The following is a 27691-nucleotide window of genomic DNA, read 5'->3' as shown; positions in this document are numbered from 1 at the left end:
CTGTCCCCAGCAGAGTGTCTCGGTCACCGAGATTGGTCCGCACTTCGAAAACAATTACGCATGCCCAAACTGAAGCATATTTTCGCGTTTAGAGCGCAGGTTTATGGCAGTGCATGATCACCAATCAGCAGAGAGCATATAACCACAAAATAAATTTGATTACGAGAATTCTTAACTTAGTTGTATGTATTTTTTGTAGTTTTTAGTATTCTTTCTATATTTTATTGTTTGCTCTAGCGCATATAGCTTCGCACTGCCAACGAAATAGTCTAGTAATGTTACCATTGGGGATACAGGAACTAGTATTATCATAATCATCTAAATTGGTGAAAGTCAGTACGTTTCTAGCCATAATCCCACCTACTCTCAGAGAAAGCAAAACCCAGGATGTTTGAAAGGTCTATAAAAACGCTTACAGCACATGAAAAGCAACTTCAAACTCCATCAGAATACAGCAACTTTCATTTCCGTCGCTAAAAAATGGAAACGTCAACTTCATTAATGTTGCACATGCATTTATCTTCGTTTGATTTTAAGATTATACGGAAGAAATTGGCATTACTTTTTTCCCAAGCTGTCAAAAATCAATCAGATCTTTTCTCACTCTTTTGACTATGTGTAAATTTTTGTCAGAATCAACAATAATTCTACAACTTTTTTGCCGATGTCAAAACTACAACGACTTGAAGTCTGAGTTCACATATCCTCACTTTTCAATCTTACGGGCTTAAAGCTTGTTCGGGATAATCTCTCAGACTACACTGAATTACCTGTTGATTATCGTCCAGAATCGTAACGAGATTGCCTCGATTCAGGACGCAGTCCTGCGCAGCTTCGTACCACCTCAGTGGGGACGACATGTACACGAAACATTTGTTCTCAAGCTTGACCCCAGTGTTGTCCAAACATGGCGTTGCTTGAGGTAACTCTGAATATTAAGTAAAAACGGATCAGGGAGTCTGTTACAGCACCGAGAGGCACACTAGTATCAACAACAACAACAACAACAACAACAACAACAACAACAACAACAACATCATCATAATCATCATCATCGTCGTCGTCGTCGTCTCTAGCAATAGCGGTCATGAAATTCAAACTCTAAATTACAACAATACAGAACAAGAATCCGCGCCCTGTCAAAACAAAAAATAATTCTAGGCTCGTGAAATCTGCCAGCTTCCGTCTCTTGCAAACTAGTGTTTTACATTACGAATTTGTAAGCATGAAGTATGAAAGTCGGGCTTACCCAATCCAGTGTAGTAAACGTCGTTCCTATTGGTTCCCCCGCAAGTCATCGACTTGTCGCCAGTGCAGGGCTTGTCGCACTCGCTGCTCGGGGCTTCACCGTACCGCCCGAAGTAGTGCCCACACGAGCAGAACTTGCCATTCTGCACGGCCGAGTAGAAGAATCCATAGTGGACGCAGTGGCCCACGCAGAAATCGGGCCGCATGCCAAACCTGTCTTCCAGCTTTAACATGGGCAAGTCACGCCTACCCGAGTCAACAAAGCAACCTAGATGGGAATAGTTCATGTGCGACGCGACCATGACTTCATCAACGGGTAGAGAGGTTGCTTTAATGAAGACGCAGATGAAAACAAACAACATTGATCAATAGTTATTATATACACCTTATATCTTCCCAATTTACTTTGAGTCTGAGAAGAATTACATAAATATTTACCTTTAAGGTAGAAAGCGCCTCGGAGACAGAAGTTAGGACTCTCAGTTATTACAATTCCGTTTTGGTCTACTACAAGTGAGGGCTCATTTTAAAATTTTGGCGTAAGAAAATTTCACCGTCTTAGTTTTTTTTTCTAAAATCGAAAATTTAATTGTTCTCCATAGAGTTAACACAGGCATGGCGGCGATTTTGAATTTCTTATACCAATAAATGCCATGTAATTTGTTTCTCTAGTACCAAACTTTTCAAGGTGACCCCTGATTTTCATTCTTGCTTTAGTAAGAGCGTGGTTAAAAGTTTCATTGAGGTAAAAAAAAAATGGAAGTTTTTCATTTTCGAGGCGCGAACTACCTTAATTCATTTAAGAAAGTACATAAATATCCATCTTTATTTCAACATATGAACAAAAGGAAACAAGTCACTGACGTGATGTTTTTTGCAAATGCACTAAAACTAAGTGAATCCGTGCTAGTTACGGAGCAGAAAAATTCTAAAGTGGTTCTGGTTTAAAATAGCGCTATTTCACAATTAAGACTGCGTGCATTTTGCATCGGGAGAAGTATACGAGTGCTCTCAACTTAAGTAGCACAGTAAGTGAGGCTACCCACAATTCTCCATGATCTGTACACACGGAGATCACTCACTGAACTGAAACAAATTTCTTCTGTATACTAAACAACTCGGTCCATATTTCAAAATTATAGCAACATAATTCTGATAATCATAATTTTCTGATTTCTCACTGTGAATAATGAGAAGATCAACCCCTTTCCGCGGAGGAGATAACAATTTTGTAATTTTGTAATTTTGTCGACCTAGATTTTTGACAGCTATACACAATATTTCCAAGGAAACTAAGGGAATAAGTTGCATCTGTGTTGGCAAAAAGAAAGGGTATTGATTTTTTTAATGTTCGTAACAAAGGAAATTTCCATGTCTAACAGGTGGCATGATGAGACCATCTTAATTGCTGATAACTTTATCTTGACAAGTGTGCAATTTTTAGCACCTCCAAACATCGACTTCTCATTCAATGTACTCTTGAATTTAAACATAATTAATAATTTTGGAACATAGTTTTAACAAATAATCCTGAACTTTGTTACGTGCAGAGAAAACGAACAAAAGGGTGAACTCAGCAGTTAACGTTTAAACAAAATTTATTACGAAAATAAAACTAATTGCTAAGTCAGGGATAGAGTACAGCTTTAAAAGTGTACAGACTACTTATCTCAGCTGGGACGGCAAAGCTCCAGTCTCAGAGTTGTAACAGTCAGTTGGATGAATGAACAGTCCTTTGGCTTGCAGGCTTGAAGCTGCACAAAGTCCACAGTATAAATCCAGCGTTGGCAGTGAAGGTCTTGAAAAGTCTTGAGAATGACTACTGCTGGAGTTTAGTAACACACAAGAGACACGATCCCAAAAGTCTGACTGGAAGCTGTGCACGTCCCTTTTATAAAGGCATATAAGAACAATCTAGAACTTTTATTGACATGCTAATTACTGTTCTAAAATTATCTCCCTTACACAACTAATCAACTTTCCAGAACATTCCAAACATGACTAATTGAATTCAAGGTTGTGAGGTCATCGAGGGCAGTGACCTTGAGAATGTTCTAGACTAATTGAACTCAGGTCATGATGAGTGTGGGGGAAATGACCTACATAACACACCCCCTCTTCAAAAAAAAGAAAATTTTTCAAAGAAAAATCTTTCTTTTACAAATGTAATCTTGAAAGGATTTAAGTACTCAAATTTTGTTTTACTCTAAAGTAAAATTTCTTGAAAGTGAACAACAATAAACTCTAAATACGAGAGAGACAGTCTGCAATTAAATTGTCTCTGCCTTTGATATGTCTAATGTCAAGATTAAACTCCTGTAACATTAAACTCCATCTTAGCAATCTCTGATTTTTGCCTTTAAATTTCTGCAGAAAAACAAGAGGGTTGTGATCAATATAAACCACTATTGGCTGATTTGAAGAAGTAACATAAACTTCAAAATGCTGTAAAGCTAATATCAAAGATAAACACTCTTTTTCAATTGTAGAGTAGTTTCTCTGAGATTTGTTAAATTTGCGTGAAAAATAGCAAACAGGATGTCCCATGACTATCTTCTTGCAATTTGTTGTTGGAAAACTTGAAATGGCACTGAATTTGGCATAAAGTATGCACGGCAAAGTCCGGTTATTTTTACTGAGTTCGATAAAGTCATTGTTCGGCAAATACTTGGCTTCCTCCTGGAGATATTCCGCTTTCGCAGGATTCAGTCCGTCTGGATGTTGTTCCACTGGATTACTGTCGCAGACATCTTCGTTGTGGTAGATGATGGTTGTCCTCGTTGGAACATCTTGAAACAGGTGTTTATATTCATGGAGCAGTTCTTTCACCTGTTGTTGTTGTTCTGGCTGGAGGTGTGCCAACTTTGTAGACTCCAGCTTCTCCAGGATTTCTGAGTTCTGAAGCTTGACCGAGCCCAGCTTTGAGTTTAGAGTATTTTCACTCAAGTCAGTTTCAGTATCACTATCTTCATAATGGTTTGAACTGACTGCACTGACAGGCTGAGTTATATTAGGATTATCCCTATCCAAATATGGCTTAAGCATATTTATGTGACATAGCTGTTTTTGTTTTCGCCTGTCAGGTGTTATTATGATGTAATTTAAATCACTCAATTTCTTATCAATTAGGTATGGCCCAAAGTAACGAGCATGGAGTGGTTTGCCAGGAATTGGAAGTAGAACAAGAACTTTTTGACCTGGTTTAAACTTCCGTTTGAGGTGTTTTTATCGTATTTGGTTTTCATTGACTGCTGAGATGACTCAAGATTTTCTCTGGCTAATTCACATGCTTTAGAGAGTTTTGTACGAAAATCTGACACATATTGCAAAATATTCAGACAATCATCATCGTCTGATAGGAATTTCTCTTTAACGAGCTTAAGTGGGCCACGGACTGTATGTCCAAATACAAGCTCAAATGGGCTAAAACCAAGAGACTCCTGAATTGACTCTCTAACAGCAAAGAGCAGAAAATGAATTCCTTCATCCCACTGCTTCTCTGTGTCAAAACAGTAGGTCCTAATCATGTTTTTCAAAGTTTGATGAAATCGCTCAAGAGCACCCTGACTTTCTGGATGATAGGCGGATGACCTATACTGTTTAATGCCTAGCTGATCCATTACTTGTTGAAAAATTCCAGACATAAAGTTGGAGCCTTGATCGGACTGGACACATTTAGGGAGGCCAAATAAAGTGAAGAATTTGACTAAAGCTTTCACTATAGTCTTTGTCTTTATATTTCTCAGTGGTATGGCTTCTGGGAACCGAGTTGATGTACACATTATTGTCAGCATGTACTCATTTCCTGATCTTGTTTTTGGTAAGGGCCCAACACAGTCTATTAGAATCCTACTAAATGGTTCTTGAAATGCAGGAATTGGCTGTAAAGGGGCCTTTGGAATGGTCTGATTCGGCTTTCCTACCATCTGACATGTGTGACAAGTTTTACAGAAATGTGTTACATCCTGCCTGAGATTAGGCCAATAAAAGTGACTGAGAATTTGTGATAAGTTTTCCTTACTCCCAAATGACCAGCCCAGGGCGTTTCATGGGCCAGGCGCAATATTTCAGCACGATAGGGCTTTGGAACCACAATTTGATGTTTTATAGCCCAGTCGTCATCAACCAAGACATCTGGAGGTCTCCATTTACGCATGAGAATACCAGATTTTGTATAATAGGAAACAGAGCTATCTGAAGTTTTATCTTCATCATCTACCCTGTCAAACAAAGACAAAATATCTGGGTCTTTGTGTTGTTTTGCAATGAGATTTGATCTAGAAAATGTCTGACTTTGGTCAGCAGAAGTTTTACTGGAAGTTTCAAATCCACGAGGGATAACGGAATGCTCCGTGTCAAACACCTGACTGAGAAAGGTGTCATTTAAGTCAACGTCTGTGACATTATTTTGAGAGTATTTTGATTCTCAGAAGTTTTCTTTGACATGGCTCGAGTAATGGCACATGAAGGAAATAAATCGGGTATCTCTTGTTCAATTGCTCTGGATTTTGATCTAAACTAGGATTATCAGTCACAAGTGGATTAGTAATGACCTTGTCCCCAGCAAGGTCGTTTCCAAGAAGAAGGTGAATCCCTTCAAAAGGCAAAAAAGGCCTAATACCTAAAGTCACAGGTCCAGAAACAAAGTCCGAAGACAAATAGACATTATGGAGAGGAACAGGAATGTAGTCATTACAATCTACCCCCTTAATAAGAACTTTAGAACCTGAAAATGACTTTTCAGAAAACGGCAGGGTATCTGCCAACAAAAGAGACTGGGAAGCCCCGGTATCTCTTAAAATTTTGACAGGGGTAGCGGAAGAGAAATCACTAGAAAGTGATATAAAACCATCATGAATAAATGGTTCGAAAATACCCATAATGCTATCTTGAGAAGAATTGACCTTGACCTCATTAATTGGGGATGAGAGGGGTTTAACCTCAGAAAATGTGTTGCACACATTATTAGACTCTAATTGAGTTGATGAAGAAATAAAGCCGGTGGGCTTAGATCCACTTTGACCACTTTGACCTTCACGTTTTCTTTTCAATTTGAAACACTCTGACATTAAATGGCCGTCTTTCTTACAATAATTACAAGAAAGTGTACCAAACTGTTTGTCAGAAGGAGATTGAGACTTGGGATCTGATGATGTGGGAGTGTTACTTGAATTTTGTGAACTGTTGTCATTTGATTTCCTACTCTCCTTTGAAAAATTCTGGATGAAAAGGAGGAGTTAAATTTACCTGCATTGTTTCTGTATGAAAAGGACTGGGATGGTTTGCTGAGAAATGAAGATTTGTGGGTCAATGAATAATCATCGGCCAAACGTGCAGCAACCTCTAATGTATCTGCCTTTTGTTCATTGATAAACGTCTTGATGTCACTCCGGATGCACCTTTTAAATTCCTCAATCAAAACAAGTTGTCGTAATTTGTCATAATTCTGACTGACCTTTTCCGAAGAACACCAACGATCAAACAGTTGTTCTTTTGTTCGAGCAAATTCAACGTAAGTTTGATCTTTCACCTTCTCACAATCCCTAAATTTCTGACGGTAAGCTTCAGGCACCAACTCATAACCCTTGAGAATTAATTCCTTCACAGAATCATAATCTGAAGCCTGCTCTACTGACAACTGAATGTAAATTTCTCTGGCTTTACCCACCAAAGCACTCTGCAAAAGCATAGACCAGGACTCCTTAGGCCAATCCAGACTCTGAGCAATTTTCTCAAAATGGAGAAAATATTTATCAACATCCTTTTCTTGGAAAGGGGGAACTAACCTGAAATGCTTAGTGATGTCAAAATTGTCTGAAGGGAAGAATTTTCCTGACTTTCCAAGCTCTAAACGTCTCATTTCTAACTGCAGTCGGTGTTCAGCTAATTCTCTTTCCTTTTCTTTTCCTCTCTTTCTTTCTCCCTTGTCTTTCTTCCATTTGCAATTCTTTTTCTTTCATTTCCAATTCCCTCTCTTTCTGTCTTTCTTCCATTTCTAATCTTTCCTGCCTTTCTTTTTCTTTCTGTCTTTCTTCCATTTGCAATTCTTTTTCTTTCATTTGTAATTGCATTTGTATTTTTCTTTTTCTATGCCAATTTTTTAAGCTCCAAATCTGCCTGAATTTCTAATTCTAATTTTTTGAGTTCGAAGGAAGACTCAGGCTCATAATCTTTTAAGGCAGACTCTTCAAAATGGCCAGAATTAACTAAATGTTTTGCAATGTGGTACTGTATTTCCCGCTTGCGCATAGATCTTTTGACATCTACTTTAAGGAAATTGGCCAGTGCAATGAGGTTGTCCTTTTTGAGGGAATCAAATGCGTCCTGATCAAGGTCATCCATAAATTCGTCTGGCTTGAATTCCGCCATGATTGAATTTCGCTGAGTTCACAGTATACAGTAGTTTTGAAAAGGCAGGCAAAATGTTGTCAAACGGCTCAAAATATTCGTCTCCCGGACGAGCCCCCAATTTTGTTACGTGCAGAGAAAACGAACAAAAGGGTGAACTCAGCAGTTAACGTTTAAACAAAATTTATTACGAAAATAAAATTAATTGCTAAGTCAGGATAGAGTACAAGCTTTAAAAGTGTACAGACTACTTATCTCAGCTGGGACGGCAAAGCTCCAGTCTCAGAGTTGTAACAGTCAGTTGGATGAATGAACAGTCCTTTGGCTTGCAGGCTTGAAGCTGCACAAAGTCCACAGATAAATCCAGCGTTGGCAGTGAAGGTCTTGAAAAGTCTTGAGAATGACTACTGCTGGAGTTTAGTAACACACAAGAGACACGATCCCAAAAGTCTGACTGGAAGCTGTGCACGTCCCTTTTATAAAGGCATATAAGAACAATCTAGAACTTTTATTGACATGCTAATTACTGTTCTAAAATTATCTCCCTTACACAACTAATCAACTTTCCAGAACATTCCAAACATGACTAATTGAATTCAAGGTTGTGAGGTCATCGAGGGCAGTGACCTTGAGAATGTTCTAGACTAATTGAACTCAGGTCATGATGAGTGTGGGGGAAATGACCTACATAACAACTTAAATTGTAAGTCAAAATTGTTAAGAAACTGATAAAATTGAAAAAGCCTTTAGCAAAAAATGTCTGAGTGAACAAATCAAGGGGAATTGTGGGTAGCCTCACTTACTGTGTGTAGTTGCATACATTTCAGTCGTGGGTGTAGACCTCGATTGTGAATTGAAATGTGCTCGGGAATAACAAGCTGTGAATAGATGAATACGTCACTGCGCGGTGCGTGCTTAACGAACGACCAAATTTGCCTACAACTAAAATGTGCTTGTGTTTTCTACTGGAGGCAAATTACCACCAAAAGTGACAATCTTTGTCGCATAGTATATAATAGCCCAAACGTGGGACTATGAGCCCGAGGGCAGGTGACCATTTGCCCGACGTAAGTAGGGCAAATGGTCTCCTGCTCCGAGGGTACATAGTCCCATGTTTGGGCTCTAATGTTTTTATTACATGCCTCTCTTACAAACTTTTCACACAAAATATTTAGATTTATTGGCAAATGATAATTCGATGCTTTATTTCCATCTTAGACGAAAATCCGTTGACAATGGAACGATTTTCATCATCGAATGGCGCAATGATATATTTAAACTACTGTTATGTGGTTTATCAATTTTTTTCCTGCAAAATTTTCCAAAACCGGATTTCTGTGCATAACATGAAATTTCGACATTTTTACAAGTTGAAAATAGTTCCGGTTAACTTTCAGTCCAATGATGACTATGCGGCCCGCGACGTCATCGACGAGTTACCTTTGAATCCTATGGAGCGTGCGACGTTCGGTATACGAGGCATGTAATAAAAGTGAATATGTTTCGGTTTTGAATAGCAGCGAATAGAGGTGATTAAATACTGCGAGGTGATGGGTGAGAGCTTTATCTCAAGAGGTGAAAGGTGAGAGCGAAGTAAGTGACCAGAGAATGTAAAGTCTCGTGAAATGCGAGATTTTGATGAGTGTACTCGTGTTCTACAGTGGTGATTTTCGACCTGGAAAGTTTCTTTTCAGCGTAATGCACACAGGAGGAAATCTTACATGAAGGCCTGAAAGCACTTGAAAAATCAAGAAACTCCTTCAGAAAACTGTGAAGTCATCCGTGATTTACTTTCAATTTTATTTCAATGAAATGAAAGGTAGGTTTTAATGACAAGGTGTGAAACATACTCTCCCCCGTGTACACTTCTCTGACTTCTTCCCCTCACCTGATTCCTCTGGCCCACCCCTGCTGGCAATAAGTGAAAGCTCCCTAACTTCCTTACTTGGGCAGGGTTCCACGTTACACGGCTCGATTTCCTCGCCTGCCCCCTCGCAGGGGGCGCCCCCGTAGACAGCTGGAGGGTTGTCGCACAAGCGTGTGCGATTCCGCACGCCACCACCGCACTCGGCGGAGCAGTCGGACCATGGGAGCCACTCGCCCCAGTTGCCATCTACGGGACATCCCACAACACCCAGACACTGTTCTACTTCTGTGTCACTGCCAGCGCAAAGCAAACCGCCATTCTTGGGAGGAGGGTTGTCGCACACCCTGGTTCGCTGACGGGAGCCATCACAGGTGTTGGAACATTCTGACCAAGGTGTCCATGCACCCCAGTTGCCATCGACTGAAAACAGGTCGTTGTGAACAGTTCATTCAGAAGGGAGTTAAGAATAATTACTTTGATTCTCACGCTACGCATAAATTATTTAATGTGATTCTACCACCGAATGCTTTGTGCTATCTGTGATAGCCACCACCCCAAATGATTAACGAATAGAAGTGTATCACTTTTTTGCGAAACTCGTACAACAAGATGCCGGCCGAACAAAGTTTCCGAAATTATAGGGAGATTTAAGCATTTTAAATTTAGAAATTATAGAATTTTGCCATGGTTTTAGAAAGACAACCTCAACAAGTTTATGGCGTGTTTTAATTATCTAGGAAACAGACATTATTTCTTTTACCATAAGATTTCATTCCTGAAGAGACGAAGTTACTATATTTCACTCTAGCTACGTACAATCACAAACGTGGCGGTAGTTCACCTACTTATTGATTTGACAATTTGAAAGTATATAGATGTCATCTTGGGCAAGTCAGTTGCCTAATGTCAAAAAGTAAAGCGTTATGAACAATGACAAAACTGCTTCCAGTAAAAAGTAATAATATCTGTTACTTAAATTTCATGCGTCTTGCATCCCTAATACAGATTTGTCTGTAGACTTCAAAAGGCATGAAACTTATGGGTGATCGAGCCACTGAATTTTTTACCAACAATTTTCCTTATTTTTCTCTAACAGTAAGACTTATATGTGAGGATGAGATTACGACAAAAAATCAATATGTCACCAGATTAATTTGGCAGCTAGAAGGATTTGAAATACACCCACTTTATCCCATTCGAATGACAGAAATTATGAATCTCCCGTAAGCGTTGCCCAACCCGATATATTTACTTTCAGTTCCTTTCTTGAAATGCTGCACTTGTTTTATTTACATGTGAACCACATTGAATAATAAATGAAAGTTTCAGCTATTTTCAGCAGAAAATGCGCATGAGACTTTAAATTATCACTTCTCAGGTCTTCCTAAACAACAATTAAAGCTGTTGGCAAACTTAAAAGTAATGACCACACCTTATCCATACTTTGTAGAATTATTTAGATTTCCAATCCAACAATTTTGTTTATTTTCACATAAAGTATTGCTCAGATATTGCACAGTATATTCATCAAATAAAAAATATGGGGTCACCAGTCTATATATAATGCTACATCGCTTAACATCACTCCATTCCCATACGTGAAATAGGAAAAATCACAATTTGATGAGAAACATGTCCTTTTCAAATTATTTTGTTGGGATTTTGTAAATACTTTGTAAATGTATCAATATTCAACTCGAAGATAATATAATGATTATTCAATCATCACTAACAACGTCCGCTTTCGTGCCAAAAGCTCTGACAATAAGTTGTATGAAGATAGGTTTCTATCAAAACCACGGTGTAATTTTTACAGTGAGAACAGTTCTGTACACAGTGGACGCGCGCGTCGTAGAGTGCGTGTTCTATCGTTTGCAGCTATGATCACGTAGCAAGTGACTCGATCACCCCTAAGTTTATGAAAAATGATAATATATTGTATTTATAATAACAACATACATTATACAATAACAATAATAACTGTATATACATACATACATACATACATACATACATACATACATACATACATACATACATACATACATACATACATACATGCATATATATATATATATATATATATATACATATATATATATATATATATATATATATATATATATATATTATATATATATATATATATATATATATATATATATATATATATATTATCAGCTCTAGGGGACACGACAAAGGAACAGTAAAGGAATTATCGATCGATGGCATACTCACGAATGTAGTTTTGATCTGCCGATCCCTCTGTAATATATAAAATTGAAATAGTGATACTTTGAATCAAGTTAACAGTCCTTATATTGTTTATTTCATTTCCATCCAGCTGAAAACAAAGCTGAGTAGATCTTTAACGCCAGGCACAAACGTTCAGTGTTCAAGGCAACCCATGCAACAAATGAAAAGTTTGGAGTTGCTGGTCGTTTTAATTTTGATATGAAAGTCTTTAAGTCTCCCCGGACCGTCACTTACTAAAACTTAAAAGGCTTGCAACAGAACAAGATTTACTGTCGATTCAAACTTTTGATCTCAGCACACTAGTTTTTGACACCGAAAGTAATATTTTGAGACCAAAAGTTTAATCGCCGGTAACCAGCTTCCAACAACAGATGAACTTCCATGCATAAAAAAGAACAGCTCTGTTTGAACGTAGACCAGGAACTAAGACCAGGGTCTAATATTTCTAAATGCTATTGTTTCTCACCTCCAACAATTTTTATAAATCTGTTGCTGAATGGGCGGGAAGATCCTGCTCCGAAAACCTAGAAAACAGGAAAATGGTTGTAAGAAATTGTAACGGTCTTGCTGGACTCGGATGGGAGGCAATGTACAGGGTCAAGCCACACAAGCAGGGCTAAAGATGGTGTATTATCTCAAATAGTCGATAATAATACGCCCCATTTTTATCAGCGTAATATCACATAAGGCTCAGTCCTTGGTGCCGCGCCAGGAGTTAAGATTAGAAATACTTTGCACGTTTCATATTTATTATTTACGAGCATTCAAAAAAACATGGCAACGCCCATGATCTAAACCGGTTACACTTCCTGCGCAGGCGGCATCAGTTGCAATTGAAAAATGACCCGAGGGCAGTGCTGCTCTCAGTGCAGCTCAGAGGGGAGTAAAAATTGCACAACATTCAATGACATCACTGCACTATGCAATGGTGTTTATGGATAGGAACTGTATGTCTGCCGTACATTTCCTATCCTATCTACCAATCTGCGCTGAGGGCAGTAATATATCTGATCTGCCCTCAGCGCAGACATACATTTCCTATCCATACCAATCTGCCCGGAGGTCAGCAATATATTTGAGCTGCAGTCAGGGCAGACACACAGTTCCTATCCTTACATCATGGCATGATGCATAGTGCAGTGACGTCATCGGAAGTTGTGCACATGTTTACTCCGCTTTGAGCTGCCCTGAGGGCAGCCTTGCCCTCAGGTCATTTTTCAGTTGCAACTTCTGCCGCCTGCCACTTTCGACAACTCGCATGGTATATTACGAATCTGCGCATGTGAAGTCAGTAGGCCGCTGGCGCGACAATTAAAAAAGAATGTGCCTCGAGGACAGATATTCGAGCTCTCAGTTGAAAATACTTTTTGTGGTCTACCAAATGTTGGGGTTCATTTTAAAGCTCTTGGTGTAAGAACAACTTCCACCGTCTTGTTTTTTTTTTTCGAATATTAAAAAAAAAAACTATTATTCTCCGTAGAGTTAGCACAAGAAGCTACAGCAGTGAAACATTTTCTTACTCCAAGAGCCTTAAAATGAGCCCCCTCAAGTGTTAGATTTGTGAAAAGTTGTCAAAATTTGAGAATCCAAATATCTATCCCCGAGGCGCGTTCTACAATGTTGGAAGAAAAATGAACATACTCACTGTTGATGACGCATCCTGTACCTCGCTTTCATTGCCCGCTTTTCCGAGAGCGCCCATCTGAGGTAGGAAATACCGTGTTAAGATGAAATCCGAAATAATCCTAACAATGTGACGTCATTGGATACTCTCTGCACAAGTTCCGTGTTGTGGTGTGTCACTAGACTCTCCACAGTCGCTGTGCCTTGTTTTGTGCGCGCCCACGGTGGGCCTGCATTCGAAGGCTACGCTGTGCAGCTGTGAGCACGCGCTGCCAGACACAGCGACTGTCGGTTCTTGCAAGTATATGAATATTCATAAGGGTAGTGACGTCAAAAGAAAAACCTATCCAACTGGGCTTAGTGAATATTATACTAGTAGCTGGTAGACATATATATGCGGTATGTTTTTATTTGTCATTTTACATTTTATTTGGCTATGGTACTTGTCATTTGTTTATGATTGACGGATGCGTAGAGTTCTGTAAAGTACCCGGATCAGGCAGAAATCCGACCGGTCGCTTGCAAGAACGTCCAGACCATGGGATTCGCGTCGCGTCTTTGAAGGACGCGCGCGTGTTCCAACTGTTTGACAGGGAAGAACGCGAATCGCAGGGTCTCTGCCAGACTAGTGTGTCACCTGTAGTTTGCATGTTTGTGGTATGACCGTGACCGCCCAGATACGTATCACAAGATCAATAAAGCAATTTGAAAATGGAGAAAAACTTAAGCTGTCCCTTCTCTTTAAAATGCGTCTTGTGTCTTTTTACGCTTATCGGACAGAAGCGCTTTCCTGACTGGCGACGTCACTTTCGCTATATTCTAACTTAATGCCACACCAAAAAGTACACCCAATTTCGTGAAATATACACAGGGTAAGGTTCACTTCTCCATCTAACTGATAGCTACTGTTTACTTACCAGATCCCTTTTCGAGCTTGGAGTCTTCATATTATTCAGTAGTTGAGAAGAAAGAGATGAATATTATGAGACCGAAGATGGTAACAAACATTTTTAAAACGGGATATATATGCTATCATGTTTGTCGCCATCACGTTTTCAAAACCTATTTGATGATGGCGCTACTGAGGTAATAGTAACAAAGATTTGACCTACCTACCTACCTCCATCCATCCATCCATCCATCCCTCCATCCATCCATCTATCCATCCATCAATCCATACCTCTATCCATCCGTCCATCCATCCATCCATACCTCTATCCATCCGTCCATCCATCCATCCATCCCTCCATCCATCCATCCATCCATACCTCTATCCATCCGTCCATCCATCCATCCATACCTCTAGCCATCCGTCCATCCATCCATCCATCCCTCCATCCATCCATCCATCCATCCATCCATCCATCCATCCATCCATCCATACCTCTATCCATCCGTCCATCCATCCATCCATACCTCTAGCCATCCGTCCATCCATCCATCCCTCCCTCCATCCATCCATTAATCCATCCATCCATCCATCCATCCATCCATCCATCCATCCATACATACATACACACACACACACACACACATACATACACACATACATACATACATACATACATACATACATACATACATACATACATACATACATACATACATACATACATACATACATACATACATACATACATACATACATACATACATACATACATACATACATACATACATACATACATACATACATACATACATGCATGCATGCATGCATGCATGCATGCATGCATGCATGCATGCATGCATGCATGCATGCATGCATGCATGCATGCATGCATGCATGCATGCATGCATACATACATACATACATACATACATACATACATACATACATACATACATACATACATACATACATACATACATACATACATACATACATACATACATACATACATACATACATTCATACATACATACATACATACATACATACATACATACATACATACATACATACATACATACATACATACGATACACCACAATCAATTACCTAGGCATGCATACGCAAGCAGTTAAAATATACATCCACCAAATAGATCAAAAGCTACAAATAACACCACTTTTACTGATAAGAGATATGCTGTCGAATGGGGTAGTGACTCACCTCTGGTTCTTTTATGTAGGGTCCGTAGGCGGTGTCGTAACAGTCAGGAACGCCACCACTACCGCCCGAGTGCCCAATTCGTATCGCTGGGCACTGCGATGGAGTGCAGGCAAAGAGCTCTCCGCTTGGGTCAAATTGACTCACCACCTTGAAGATGAGTAATCTGTCGGTTGGAGTAAGATTTTGTACAAAAATACGTCCCATATATAATATTGAACTTTATTGAGTTCACGATATTGGCAATAAAAAATTAGCTATAACGCAGATCGCGCCTCGGGGACAGATATTCGGACTCTCAAACTTTTACAACTCTTTTCTGATCTACCACTTGTGGGGTTCATTTTAAAGCTCTTGGAGAAAGAAAAACTTTCATCGGCTTAGTTTTTTGAAAATCGAAAATTTTATTTTTCCTCCATAGAGTTAACACAGGGATGGCAGCCATTTTGAATGTCACATATCGGTAAATCTTAGGTTATTTGTTTTTCTCGGTGTCCCTGATTTTTATTCTCGATTTTGAAAGAGAACGGTTGAAAGATTCCTTAAGGCAAGTTTTAACAAAAGTTCAAATATTTCACTTTCGAGGCGCATACTACCTTAAATACTAGCATGTTATTGTCATAATGAATTGGTGTTGTAAAAGAATCGCCTACACAAATTCATGTACATTGTATATTATGTACGGCTGTTAATTTGCTACGTTTCACGTTATGGATTTTGTCCAGCATGAACATGAGAGTCTATATTACGTTATAGCAGTGAAGTGACCCCTCTGAACAAGGAGCAATACCGTTTGACTTCCATGCTGTAGAACAGCGAACCGCCATTTCTCAGTACATTAGGATGACATTTAAGGTAGTATGCACCTCGAGAGGGAAATGCTTAAACTTTTGCTCAAACTTTCCACACGGAATATTCCAATCACTCTCTTTCAAAATAAATAATAATAATAGGGTGAGGGGGTTCATCATGCAAATTTTGATACTAGAGAAATAAATGACCCAACATTTACCGATGTTTTAAATTCAAGATGGCCACCGTTCCTGTGACAGTGTGTTAATTTTATGAGCAAAAATAACATTTTCAATTTTCGAAATACTAAGAAAGTGTAAGTTTTCTTACTCAAAGTGCTTTAAATTGAACCCCAAAAAGTGGTAGGCTAGTGAAGAGGCACGTTCCATCTTTATGCCAACTACATTTTCTGACGTTAATATTCGTTTCTGGCGAGTTTTGATATGCCATTCAATACTAAAATTTCGTTCTACAAACATGCACGCCGCATCTGATAGCCGGAGAAATTCTGGTAACCCCTTTGAATGAGCACGTCCTTTCGATAAAGGAAATCAGTAGATATGCTTGCATCGTTTACTTCTCATGATGTTAAACACCACAAGGCATTTCGAGGGCGGGTATTTCTTTTTGATGGGAGAAATTGGCAATTAAGTACATCGCATGAGAGAATACTTGACTAACAAGCTCCAAGTTTATGATTAAAGATGGTACAATATACACGAGGATACACTTTTCTAGGAACGTATTTTCTTGCAATTGATGTCTTTTCAGAGAACATTTTTCCTTGCAATGGATGCCTTAAGCCTATCAAATAGATGTCCTTCCCTGGAATCTGTGTAGTTTGATTCATGGAATAGCGCGATACAAGACAAGCCAAAATGGCGAATCTTACCCTGTTGCAGAGTCCCAAAAGTACGTCGTCCCTATCTCATCAGCGTCGACTTCTTCCAGACTAGTCACCTCTGTGCGGGTATTAATGTCCATGAAAGTGAAACTCTCTGTGTCTTTTGGGAAACAAATACCTAATCTGACAAAATCACCACTGTAAGAGAACAGATAACACTCAAGAAGTGATTACAATTGTACGCTGCATGAGACTGCCATGTCATGGAGATGATAGGTTGACAATGGCCACAGGTGGCGCTTTCCAATAAACGGCGTACAAGTACAAACACAAAGGAAAACAAACGTTCATGATATAGAAATCATTCTGCTGATGTGCAGCGTTGAATAAGCTCTTTCTCTGATTGGTTCATTGTCACTATTCACAGCGGCTTAGGGAGTCTATTTGTATTGTTTTAATCATATTGGTAAGATTCAGCTACCCAATTGGATAACAGCTTATTCAATGCTGCACATTAGCCCAAATCATTCATAAACCCCTCTCCTTTGGTTTTTTAATCTTTTTTAGAGATTGGGGATTTAGCCGAGCAGTTTTGCCTGTGGCTTCCCCGCTAGGCGACTGGATACCGTACGTTGTTAGTTCGAACCCGTTTGAAACCACCGTATTTAATTATTTATCTTGGCAGTCTCGGGATATGATAATACAAAGCTCCTAGCATGAAAACGCAGTGCCTGTCAATGAAATGATTGTTCCAAGACTGAATTTATGAATCAAGATTTAATTTTGTGCATAATTATGCAGCGTCATCACTTGAACCTGGATGGATGTACGAAATTGAGTTTCCCCGATGCGTATTACCATTGTCTGCTGCTTTCAAAAGCTACAAAACTCCCTCTAAACATATTCTGTTGCAACTGTGAGCATGGTCATAACATTGCAACTACTCTGAGTTTGTCTGTTTGTTTTTTGTACATGGACAATCCAGGTCAAATATGATTAAAAACATTCCTATGAAAATACATTTAATATCATATTAATATTTATTTTCGGCAAGACTCCCGTAAAGCTGTAGCACGCTATTTATCATTTTTAGGTGGTACAGCCCTCAGGGGTACATTTAGCGCACCAAATCCAAAACTCTTCGGTGAAAGAGTCAAACGTATCAAAGATCAAACCATACCTCACCAAAAGTCACGGTGTTCGTGGGTGGCTCTAAGATAGTGTGTCCTCGATTCTGCTGTGAGCCAACTCATCGCTTGACATCAATCTAAAGGGAGGGGGGTTGTCGGAACTCTGCTGATAGGTTGCCAGGAATGTAAACACTGTATCTAGGGTACGTTGGGGATTGATGAAAGTTTAAACATGTTTGTAAATATCGTAAAATTTAAATGTTGCAGCTATGTTGATGCATGAAATACATTGTTTGTAAACAAGAAAATTGCACATGCGCAGGTCCGACGACCCCCCTGTCTTTAAGAAAATTGAATTATACAGTACGTACGCATGCCCGTATAAGAATTGAAAACTAAGCGAGATGTATTGAGGCGGTTTGACGTTGAAATGCATCGTGTATGATTTGTCGTTCATCAGGAGATACTGGTTCCAAGCCACTTCTGAAAAAAAAAACATAGTTTACTTGGCATTACTCACTCCGCAGTGGCCAAATTGATCAATCAGCGATTACGTTCACGTTCAGCGAGAATGTATCGACCAATCAACGTCAACATGCTAATTCATGCAGATTACACCGACAAATCGGTTACGGCCAGTACATTTTCGAGATGACTTTTGCCAATTAGCAAATGCAGGCAAATTCAACGAGAAGATGTAGACTATCAGCGGTCTGCAAAATTCTTACCATTTAGTGAAAACTTGTGTTCATATGCATCGTCCCGGACCATGTAGATGGCGTTATTCCTGTTAATCTCTACGCTCAACTTGAAGAAAAATGATGAAATAGTGTTTATCATTTTAGAACCAAGTTTAGCTGTCATTACATTGTTATCATCGTCGTCGTCTCCGCGCCGCCGTACACAAGTCCGACGGCCGTTCCATAGCCACTATTAGTATCATCGTCGGCCGTGCGTAGAGAAAGTCATTTTTATGTGTAAGCAATGAATTAGGAACAAAAAATCTGACACAGCTAGTGTAGTATGGCGGGCCAAAGGACGAGAAACAAAATTGGTCTTATTTCCACTTTGTCTCCCGAGTATGTCGTCAATTGATCAATTTTGCCGCCAATTATTCATTTATTTATACATCAATCTATCCATCGACCAATCCGTGATGCTTCGGTCAGCATAACGCTTCGAAGTCGATCTCATTTCTAGTCCAGAACACCCAAATCGACAATCGCTGTGCGTCGCAAACTTAAAGCGCCATTAACGCTGCAAACCATACCTTGGAATAGTGGTAGGGACAGACGCTCATCCCCCAGGACTCGTGAAAGTAGCACAGCGGCGACGTGAGAAACGGGTCGTTCTTCACCACGGTGGTGTCAGCGTAACCGGTGGTACATCCGTCGATGTCGTAGAACGAGGAGAGTTGGTCGCCGCCGAAGTTAGTATAACCGTTGAGGTTCTCGTTTGGACTATACACACGATTGCCTTCGACCTGGACATAGCGAAAAATGATGTAAGCCATTCGATGATATCCAGACTTTATTATATTTTTTTCGACGCAGTAGTGAAATATTGTCGTTGCCATCATATTCCGAAACAGACGTGGAACAAGCAATTCTGCATCCTGACTTTATATGCAATTATGATATTTGCAACGCAAGTTCCACCGTTTGTGACCACTTTCAAGTCACTTTGGAATTTTTTTTGTGATTAATTCATACTTTCTAGCCAATGAACCTTCCGATAAAGCATGTATTTGATAACGGATGCGGCCTTCTAATTGTCACAGAAGAGATCGTGGACAAATAGCCCTATAACGAGCACGGCTTTTTTTTAAATTTATTCAGTGTTTACATTTGTCCTGAACTTTCCTTTGTGCGTTAAATTTACGAATTCGATAGTTTGTATATATTTCTATGACTTTTGTAGAACTCTACATGTACGTTAAAAAAAAGATGGTGGTCGACCAGGAAAACGTTCCCCTTTTGGGTTATCTTTTAGTCCTAGTTATGAAATACATTGCCACACATTCCTGTTAGGGAGCGTTCAGTTTTTACGGCCTGGGGGGGGGGGGCGGCAAAATCTTGTCGCCGGTGTTCAAAAAAATATAGACCCCCCCTGCATTTTTTGTGAAAAAAAGATGACCCCCCCCCTCTGAAAAATAACCAAAACCCATATGTCAAATTTACCTGCATGGTTTGGATTTGAACTCCGGTACGCGGCGCACTTTATTTGTGTAGCAGAGATGCCAGTGCACAAACTTCTCAGCCACATCCATGCAAACGTCTGTTAATTAGGACGACTGTAAGGCAATTTTTAACTTCATTTCCATAGACGACTCATGTCCATGGACATTGTATAAAGTAAACTTTATTGGAGTGGTTCGCCAAAGGCAGCCCTCCGGTTAAGAGGGTCATGGGCCATTACGTAAAGTCAACTTTATTCTAGTGGGCCACCAAAGGTGGCCCGCCGGTAAAGAGGGTCGATCATGGCTATTGCATAAAGTAGACTTTACTGGACAGGGCCGCTGAAGGCGCGCGGCCATTACAATTATTCAGTGCGTGATCCCAGGGGTCCCTCAAAAATGTTTCTAATACAAGCCGCGGCTTCAATTGGGAATTTTACGGTAAGATTGCCGTGGGGTATTACATAAAGTCAATTTATTGTAGTGGGCCGCTGCAGGCGGCCCGCCGGTAAAGAGGGTCAATCATGGCCATTGCATGAAGTAAACCTAATTGGAGTGGGCCGCCAAAGGCATCTGCCCATTAAGAGGGTCATGGGTAATACATAAAGTATATTTATTGTAGTGGGCCGCCGAAGGCGGCCCGCCGGTAAAGAGGGTCGATCATGGCCATGGCATAAAGTGAACTTTATTGTAGGTATTATGTTTTTGAAAATGTGGTGACCCCCCCTTTCCTACCAGTGAAAAAGCGATGACCCCCCCTTTGCGGATTCCAAAATTACGATGACCCCCCCCCCCTGGATTTTGCCGGGCCCCCCCCCGGTCGTAAAAACTGAACGGTCCCTTAGCCGCATCCAAACATAACCAAATGTGTCTTGTCATACCTACTCAGACTCCAACCACGGCTCAAGAAGTATGGAAACGGAAATAACGTGAGAAATGATCACTTATTCTGCGTGAGGATAATTAAATAGTACCATCACATACCTTGTCAGTGAAAGCGAAAAGCAGACCAGTAACCATGGTAACATCTTTTGGAGCGTTCATATTTTGGCGGGCGAAACCGATCGCCCCGGCTGGCAGAAGACCGCTCGTGGAACCAATCGTCCAGCTTTCACTTTTGTAACCCACGAAGAGCGCGTGGTTTATCATATTCGGTCCATCTCTGATTTCGAATCCGTAGAAGTGAGTGTTTCTATGTGGAGAGATATATAGATAGATTATACACATGCTACATAGAAATCTCGACAGCAGACTTCATTTGTACAAGCCTATAATGAACACACACAGCGCCAAGTCAATTAACTCATAAAGTGTAATGTGTGTAAGCTTGCAATCGTCGGATGACAGTGCATCATACATGAGTTTTGAAGCTAATTGAGGTGGGGGAGGGGTGGCATTTGCACGCTGTACCACCATGCGAAACATTAGCCACGCTTTTCAATTCAAGTGTCATCACTGATGGCTGAATTAGAAAGTACAGCTGCCATTCGGCTTCGGGGAAAATGCAAAACAAATGCACAAACTAATATATCACGTTTGTAGAAAAATCGGAGCCTTGGCATGACGTATTTCATGTTATCAAATGTCAAATGTAAGCGTACTTATAAGGAGTTATGATGATCAAAATTTATCTTTTGGAGAACGAAAACCTAGTACGGGTACCTTATGATCTTTCCCTTTAGCATAAATTGTCACTAGTAAGTACCGAATCTTACATACTTGGAAAAACAACTAGAAAAGTTGGAAGTTGGAAGCGGCTTCGGGTTACAAGCCTTAAAATGCCATACGTAACACCTTAAATTATAATGTGCCGCATTTTAGGTATTTATATAAATTTTTAACACATGAGTAAAAGTGCCCTTAGTTTTAAACACAATTGAAACTGATTTGGGATAATTGGATGGTGAAGTGATGTCGGTTTAATCTGTAAATGTAAGCTCACCTATTTTCCTTTTAATTATTCACTTGTTTTTATGAGTAATTTATAATATCATAACATTCAGCTACAGGGCACCTAACACTTTTGAGAAAAATATGAAAAAATATGAAGATCTAATTATCCCAAATTAGTTCCAATCGTGTTTTTATTCGAATCACTGCTAATATTTATCTTTTTATTTGATTTTTCACTTATTAAGATTTATCCAAAGTAAACGGCAAAAACGGGTCTCATAGGATTTTTGGTACCGGAACGTGTGCTAATCATTTATACAGAGTCAGCCACCCACAACACGATACATAACGAGCAAAAGGAAAAGCAGAAGCAAAATATTTAGCAATTGAAAGTAAATATACAACAATGAAAAAAGAAAACTCAAGTTTAATTTAAGTCTACTACAAAAGCAGTGGGCTGTCCGACGGGTGTACATATGTTGAGGATCAAATGACCCCAGATATAAAATTTGTCCGAATATCTTTTTTTGCCCAATTAAATGTGAGTGTCGAATTGTTGTTTCGTAATGCCCTTGGAAAATTATTCAATAAATTGGCAATGCGATTAAAAGGAGGTGACGGTAAGAAAGAGTATTAAAGCGCTTTAATTGTAATGTAGTTGAATCAGCACTGAGACGGATGTGAATGGTATAACATGAAAACTCAACAAGCTTGTGTATGTTCATAGCATATAATCCAGTAATACATTTATGAAAGAACATAAGCGTAGTATGACAAGGAACATGATTGGAACTAATTTGGGATAATTAGATCCTCATATTTTTCAAATTTCTCAAAAGTGTTAGGTGCCCTGTAGCTGAATGTAAAAATATTACAAATTACCCATAAAAACAAGTGTATAATTTAAAAGGAAAACAGAAGACACTTCACCATCCAATTATCCCAAATTTGTTCCAATCGTGTTAAGGGAAAAAGATGGACAGAAATTGATCTCTATAATCAACACCAGTAGGATAATGAAGCATGTATCTAGTCGCTTCATTCCGTATTCATTCTAATTTGAACAGATTTTGTTTAGAATGTGCCGTTAATAAAAAACTCATACTCCAGGTGGCTATGAATGAGCGAACAATAAAAAGCTCTAATATTTTAATAGTTTATTTATTTATTATTTATTTATTTATTTATTTATTTATTTATTTATAATTCATGCTCTTATTTCTTTACTTTCCATTTATTTATTTCATTGTTCATGTTAGTTTATTTATGTAAATGTTGACAAAAATCGAGCAAATCAACTTACGGGTTACCACACGAAGGCAAAGAGCGGTCAAAAGTCACCGTGTCTTGTCCTCTACCGTAGGTGCACGGTGCCCCAGCGTTCTGAGATTTGCCAACAAACAAACAGTCAGACGATTGCCGTAGACCCGTATCGCTGGAGACCAGTGAAAGGCCCACCGGAGAGTCGCCAAAGCTGGAGGACATAAACGACAAACAATACATTGTAACAAATCCATTTCACACACCGAGGATGTGTTTTAAACACCGAGGGATGCAAGATCTGGTGAATATGGTAAATGTCTTTAAAGTTTGCCATCAGATTATTAGGATAATGTGGATAAATTCTCAAGTGCCGCCCACCTTGCCATCGCATTATGATTTATAATCGGAGAGTCATCGTCAAAGTGAAGTGCCACTGAGTAAGAGAAAGACAGAGAGACAGACGGACATACTGATTTTCTTTTGTGACTGAAAATATACAATTTCTGCCTTTTCATTGTAATGTTGTAAATTTTGTTAGAGATACCACTTTCTAGTTTTACAGGAACGGAAAAAAATGAAGAGTAATGGGGAGTAATTGTTTAGTTGATGTGCATGTGTGTGAGAGAGAGAGAGGGAGATAGAGAGAGAGAGAGTGAGAGAGACAGACAGACAGAGACAGAGATAGACAGACAGACAGAGACAGACAGGCAGAGAGAAAAACATTCAGGAACATGGAAACATCGAGACAGGGAGACGGACAGGGAGACAGACAGAGACACACAGAGGGTATACACCGTTAATCAAGCAAGAACCTCGCTTTCTCAGATAATATTAACACCGTTACGTATGTTATCTAGGGAGACAGACAGAGACACACAGAGGGTATACACCGTTAATCAAGCAAGAACCTCGCTTTCTCAGATAATATAAACACCGTTACGTATGTTATCTAGGGAGACGGACAGAGACACACAGAGGGTATACACCGTTAATCAAGCAAGAACCTCGCTTTCTCAGATAATATTAACACCGTTACGTATGTTATCAGCCTCTGATTGACGAATTTGGAATTCTTTCTCATCGATTCAATCCAGTTTAGGCGTTTCTCTTCTTCATGAGTCATTCAGATAAATAGCAAATAATTAAAAATTAATCAACGAAAATATATACTTACGAGGAAAACGTAAACGTAATGTCTCCTCCCCGGACAAAAGCGTTCGTTTTTGAATTTTTGTATGCTGTAAATCTACAATGGAAAATGGCATCGATATTGTTCTTCAGGTGTTATCTATGAATTATCTGAACGTCTCTGGGAAACGTTTAGCGGCTTCTTGCGAAGTTTGCAAGAAAAGTATAAACAACTACAAAAAATAGATTATTTTTGATAACCTTCCCGCACGGGGAAGACCTGATTGAAAATTGTGTCCCGCAAGTGGTCCTTATTTTGTGACATCTGTAAATCAAAAGTTTGCAAATTCATGAAAGCCCATATCTGTTCTGTCTATAAAACGTATAGTTTAATATTAATACCAAACCATCCTGTAGAAAACGATAAAGCCTTTATATGTCCGAGCACCGTTTTTTTTTTATCCGGACAAGAATTCATTTGTAAAAATATGACACTGCATATTGCACACAATTCAGCGTCCTCGGTGAATTGATACCTCGAGGTTTTTTTTCATTTTTAGTTCGAAGAAGAAAATGTATTTTTCTGGAACCAACACAAAGGAAATATTATCTTATCCCCTTAAACGTTTACTTTCTGAACTGTGAGGTCGCCCTGCCGGACGTCGGGTCGTCAGGATCTTTCCAAGGCTCGTATCTGTTATTTTGCATGAAGGCCAGATAGGCCTCGGGTCTGTCTTCGGTCGATTCACTCGTTTTAATCCTGTTATCCATTTTGAAGCCAATCTGCGTAAAATTTAAGACAAAATAATGCATGCATAAATCGCAGTTCATAAGGAGTGAAGAGTTTATTCGACGGCGAATTATTTTGTCCCCAATGACCTTTGACCTAAGACCAAAGAAATATGGCTGAAATTTTTTAACTGACGACACATTAACGTTTGCTGGAGAAAACTTAAAAACAGATAAAATTCTCGCTTCTTTAAGTAGCTTTTGTCTCATGCTAAGGTGTCAAACTGCTTGACATTGAAATGCATTGTGGGTAAAAAAAAGTTGACTTCTCACCACGGCAAGAATTGAGATAGTGATCTGATAATTTCTTTTAACGCAAATGTAAACTTTTTAGGCGTTTCTGGTATGAAATTCCTATATAATCTAGAATTGAACTTTGACTTCTGTAATCTTATTTGTTTCACCTGTAGGAATCCACCGTATTGAAAATATGGTCAACCGCCTGAGACTTTTATGACTGACGTAGGTAGCTAAGCCAATACGAAGCTGGGCGAAAAAGTTTAAGTCTTTCACTTTCGAAGTAGTACAACTTGCGGGTTGTGTTATTGATTGGAAAACAAAGCGTCAGCAATTCAATGTGTTTACATAACAAATAAACAGATCGGCCTTTTAACACCAATATCCCAAAGATAATGACACATTAAAAATACGCATTTGTGATCTTTCAGAGGGGGGATCATTAATTTTAATATCAACTAGTGACACATTTAAGTATTATAAAAACAGACTATTTCGATACATACATACATACATACATACATACATACATACATACATACATACATACATACATACATACATACATACATACATACATACATACATACGTGTCTATACATGTATGTACGCACTTGAATACATTAAGTGTTGTTGTAAATTTCTCACCTGAGCAGAGTGAGCGACATTATTTGTGAACTCTGTGACGACTGTGTGTAGTGACGCTTTGATTGGCACGGGGAATCTGTTCTTGGATTCACCCACGGCTTCCTCGAAAAGTGGATACCAAAATCCAGCGTTCTGTCGCAGATTAAAAAAAAAACGCGACAAGCAGAATTAATAAAAGCTCATGGTTGCTCTTACAACCATGGAGTAGCCAAGAAGACGTTTTCCAGAAAGTTTGACTTGAAAGGCATATTACATGTGAATAATATATATGTTTCATGTCTTGCCCAAAATAGAAAAAATTAGCAAGAAAAGTGAAAGTTCTTCATGACTGCCTTTCCTTATAATTTGAACATTTCATCTTCCCACCGTTAGTTTTCGCTCTACAAACTGCATCAGGCAACGAGTAAATGGAAATTCTCCAATGGCTTCCATCCTCCAGTCTGCGCAAAGTGGACTCCAAGTTATTTCTCAATGGCTAAATCTTACCACTACCTTCTAAAAACCATATGATGTACCGCCTCCCCGTAGTCATACTCCTGAATAAGCCCCACCTTCGTGCCCACCAGCACAGTAAAAGAATTAACACTTACCCGCAAGTAGACGGTAACGTTCTGCCCCCCCCCCCCTAGCTTTTCTCGAGGAGAGAATGATCAGCCCATCTCAACAGAAATCAATCTCGAGCATCGCTTGTAGCTTTGTTCGCTAAGTCTGACATCATATTGACTACATTTTCCCCCTATTTTTTCCTTCCAGTTGCTCAGTTAAACAAGTTAAGCCTTTGCAATCATGATACTTTATGTGATTGTAAGATCTATACATTTGTTCCCTTTCTCCAACATGACATCTCTCTCTCTCTCTCTCTCTCTCTCTCTCTCTCTCTCTCTCTCTCTCTCTCTCTCTCTCTCTCTCTCTCTCTCTCTCTCTCTCTCATATTTCATGCATTTGTTCGTAAAAGGTCCACTTTGTCATACTATACTTTTTGTGCCTGTCTTGACTGCTCCTTCTCCATCACGACAAAAACCGAACGTGTCGTTTCATACTTACCACAGATCCTGCAGCCACATTGTTTCGAACCGCATTATTAGGATGTGCAATCCAGAAAGCCGACGCGCCCCTGTCATTTCGAAAAGAGAAAGTCAAAGAAAGAAATTAAAGTCAAACGGTTAGAGGGGAGGCCATAAATCGTTCTATAACACACAACATGCTCATTCCGTGTAGCGATTCGCCAGAATACGTCACGTTACGAGAAAATAGATACGTCTAGTCCCCATTGAATCGAGAAAAGTGACGTCAGAGAGTATTTTTTGAAAAGCTATTTCCCTAGGGAAATAGTTCA

The 27691-nt window shown here is 39.3% G+C and overlaps 1 protein-coding gene across 2 annotated transcripts in view; it reads right to left on the bottom strand.

The window, feature by feature from the left end:
- LOC139130313 (cell surface hyaluronidase-like) overlaps nt 1–27691 on the bottom strand; it is a 60098-nt gene that overhangs the window by 12394 nt on the left and 20013 nt on the right. Inside the window, exons 11-28 of one of the 2 annotated variants that reach the window (XM_070696071.1) lie at nt 27400–27469; nt 26356–26487; nt 25313–25464; nt 24728–24799; nt 23594–23764; nt 21382–21589; nt 19492–19704; nt 18950–19028; nt 18593–18704; nt 17140–17289; nt 15459–15621; nt 14260–14283; nt 13365–13421; nt 12186–12243; nt 11702–11728; nt 9485–9883; nt 1250–1576; nt 771–928 (exon numbers count right to left, since the gene is read on the bottom strand). In XM_070696071.1, the coding sequence (XP_070552172.1) occupies nt 771–928; nt 1250–1576; nt 9485–9883; nt 11702–11728; nt 12186–12243; nt 13365–13421; nt 14260–14283; nt 15459–15621; nt 17140–17289; nt 18593–18704; nt 18950–19028; nt 19492–19704; nt 21382–21589; nt 23594–23764; nt 24728–24799; nt 25313–25464; nt 26356–26487; nt 27400–27469 (2572 nt within the window). The remainder of the gene's footprint in view (nt 1–770; nt 929–1249; nt 1577–9484; nt 9884–11701; nt 11729–12185; nt 12244–13364; nt 13422–14259; nt 14284–15458; nt 15622–17139; nt 17290–18592; nt 18705–18949; nt 19029–19491; nt 19705–21381; nt 21590–23593; nt 23765–24727; nt 24800–25312; nt 25465–26355; nt 26488–27399; nt 27470–27691) is intronic. The other variant, XM_070696079.1, reaches the window with a different exon arrangement.

The sequence above is a fragment of the Ptychodera flava genome, chromosome 1 (genome assembly GCF_041260155.1).
Source record: "Ptychodera flava strain L36383 chromosome 1, AS_Pfla_20210202, whole genome shotgun sequence".
Classification (NCBI taxonomy): Eukaryota; Metazoa; Hemichordata; class Enteropneusta; family Ptychoderidae; genus Ptychodera; species Ptychodera flava.
The sequence above is the reverse complement of the archived record's forward strand: the minus strand, read 5'-3'. Positions and strand labels throughout refer to the sequence as shown.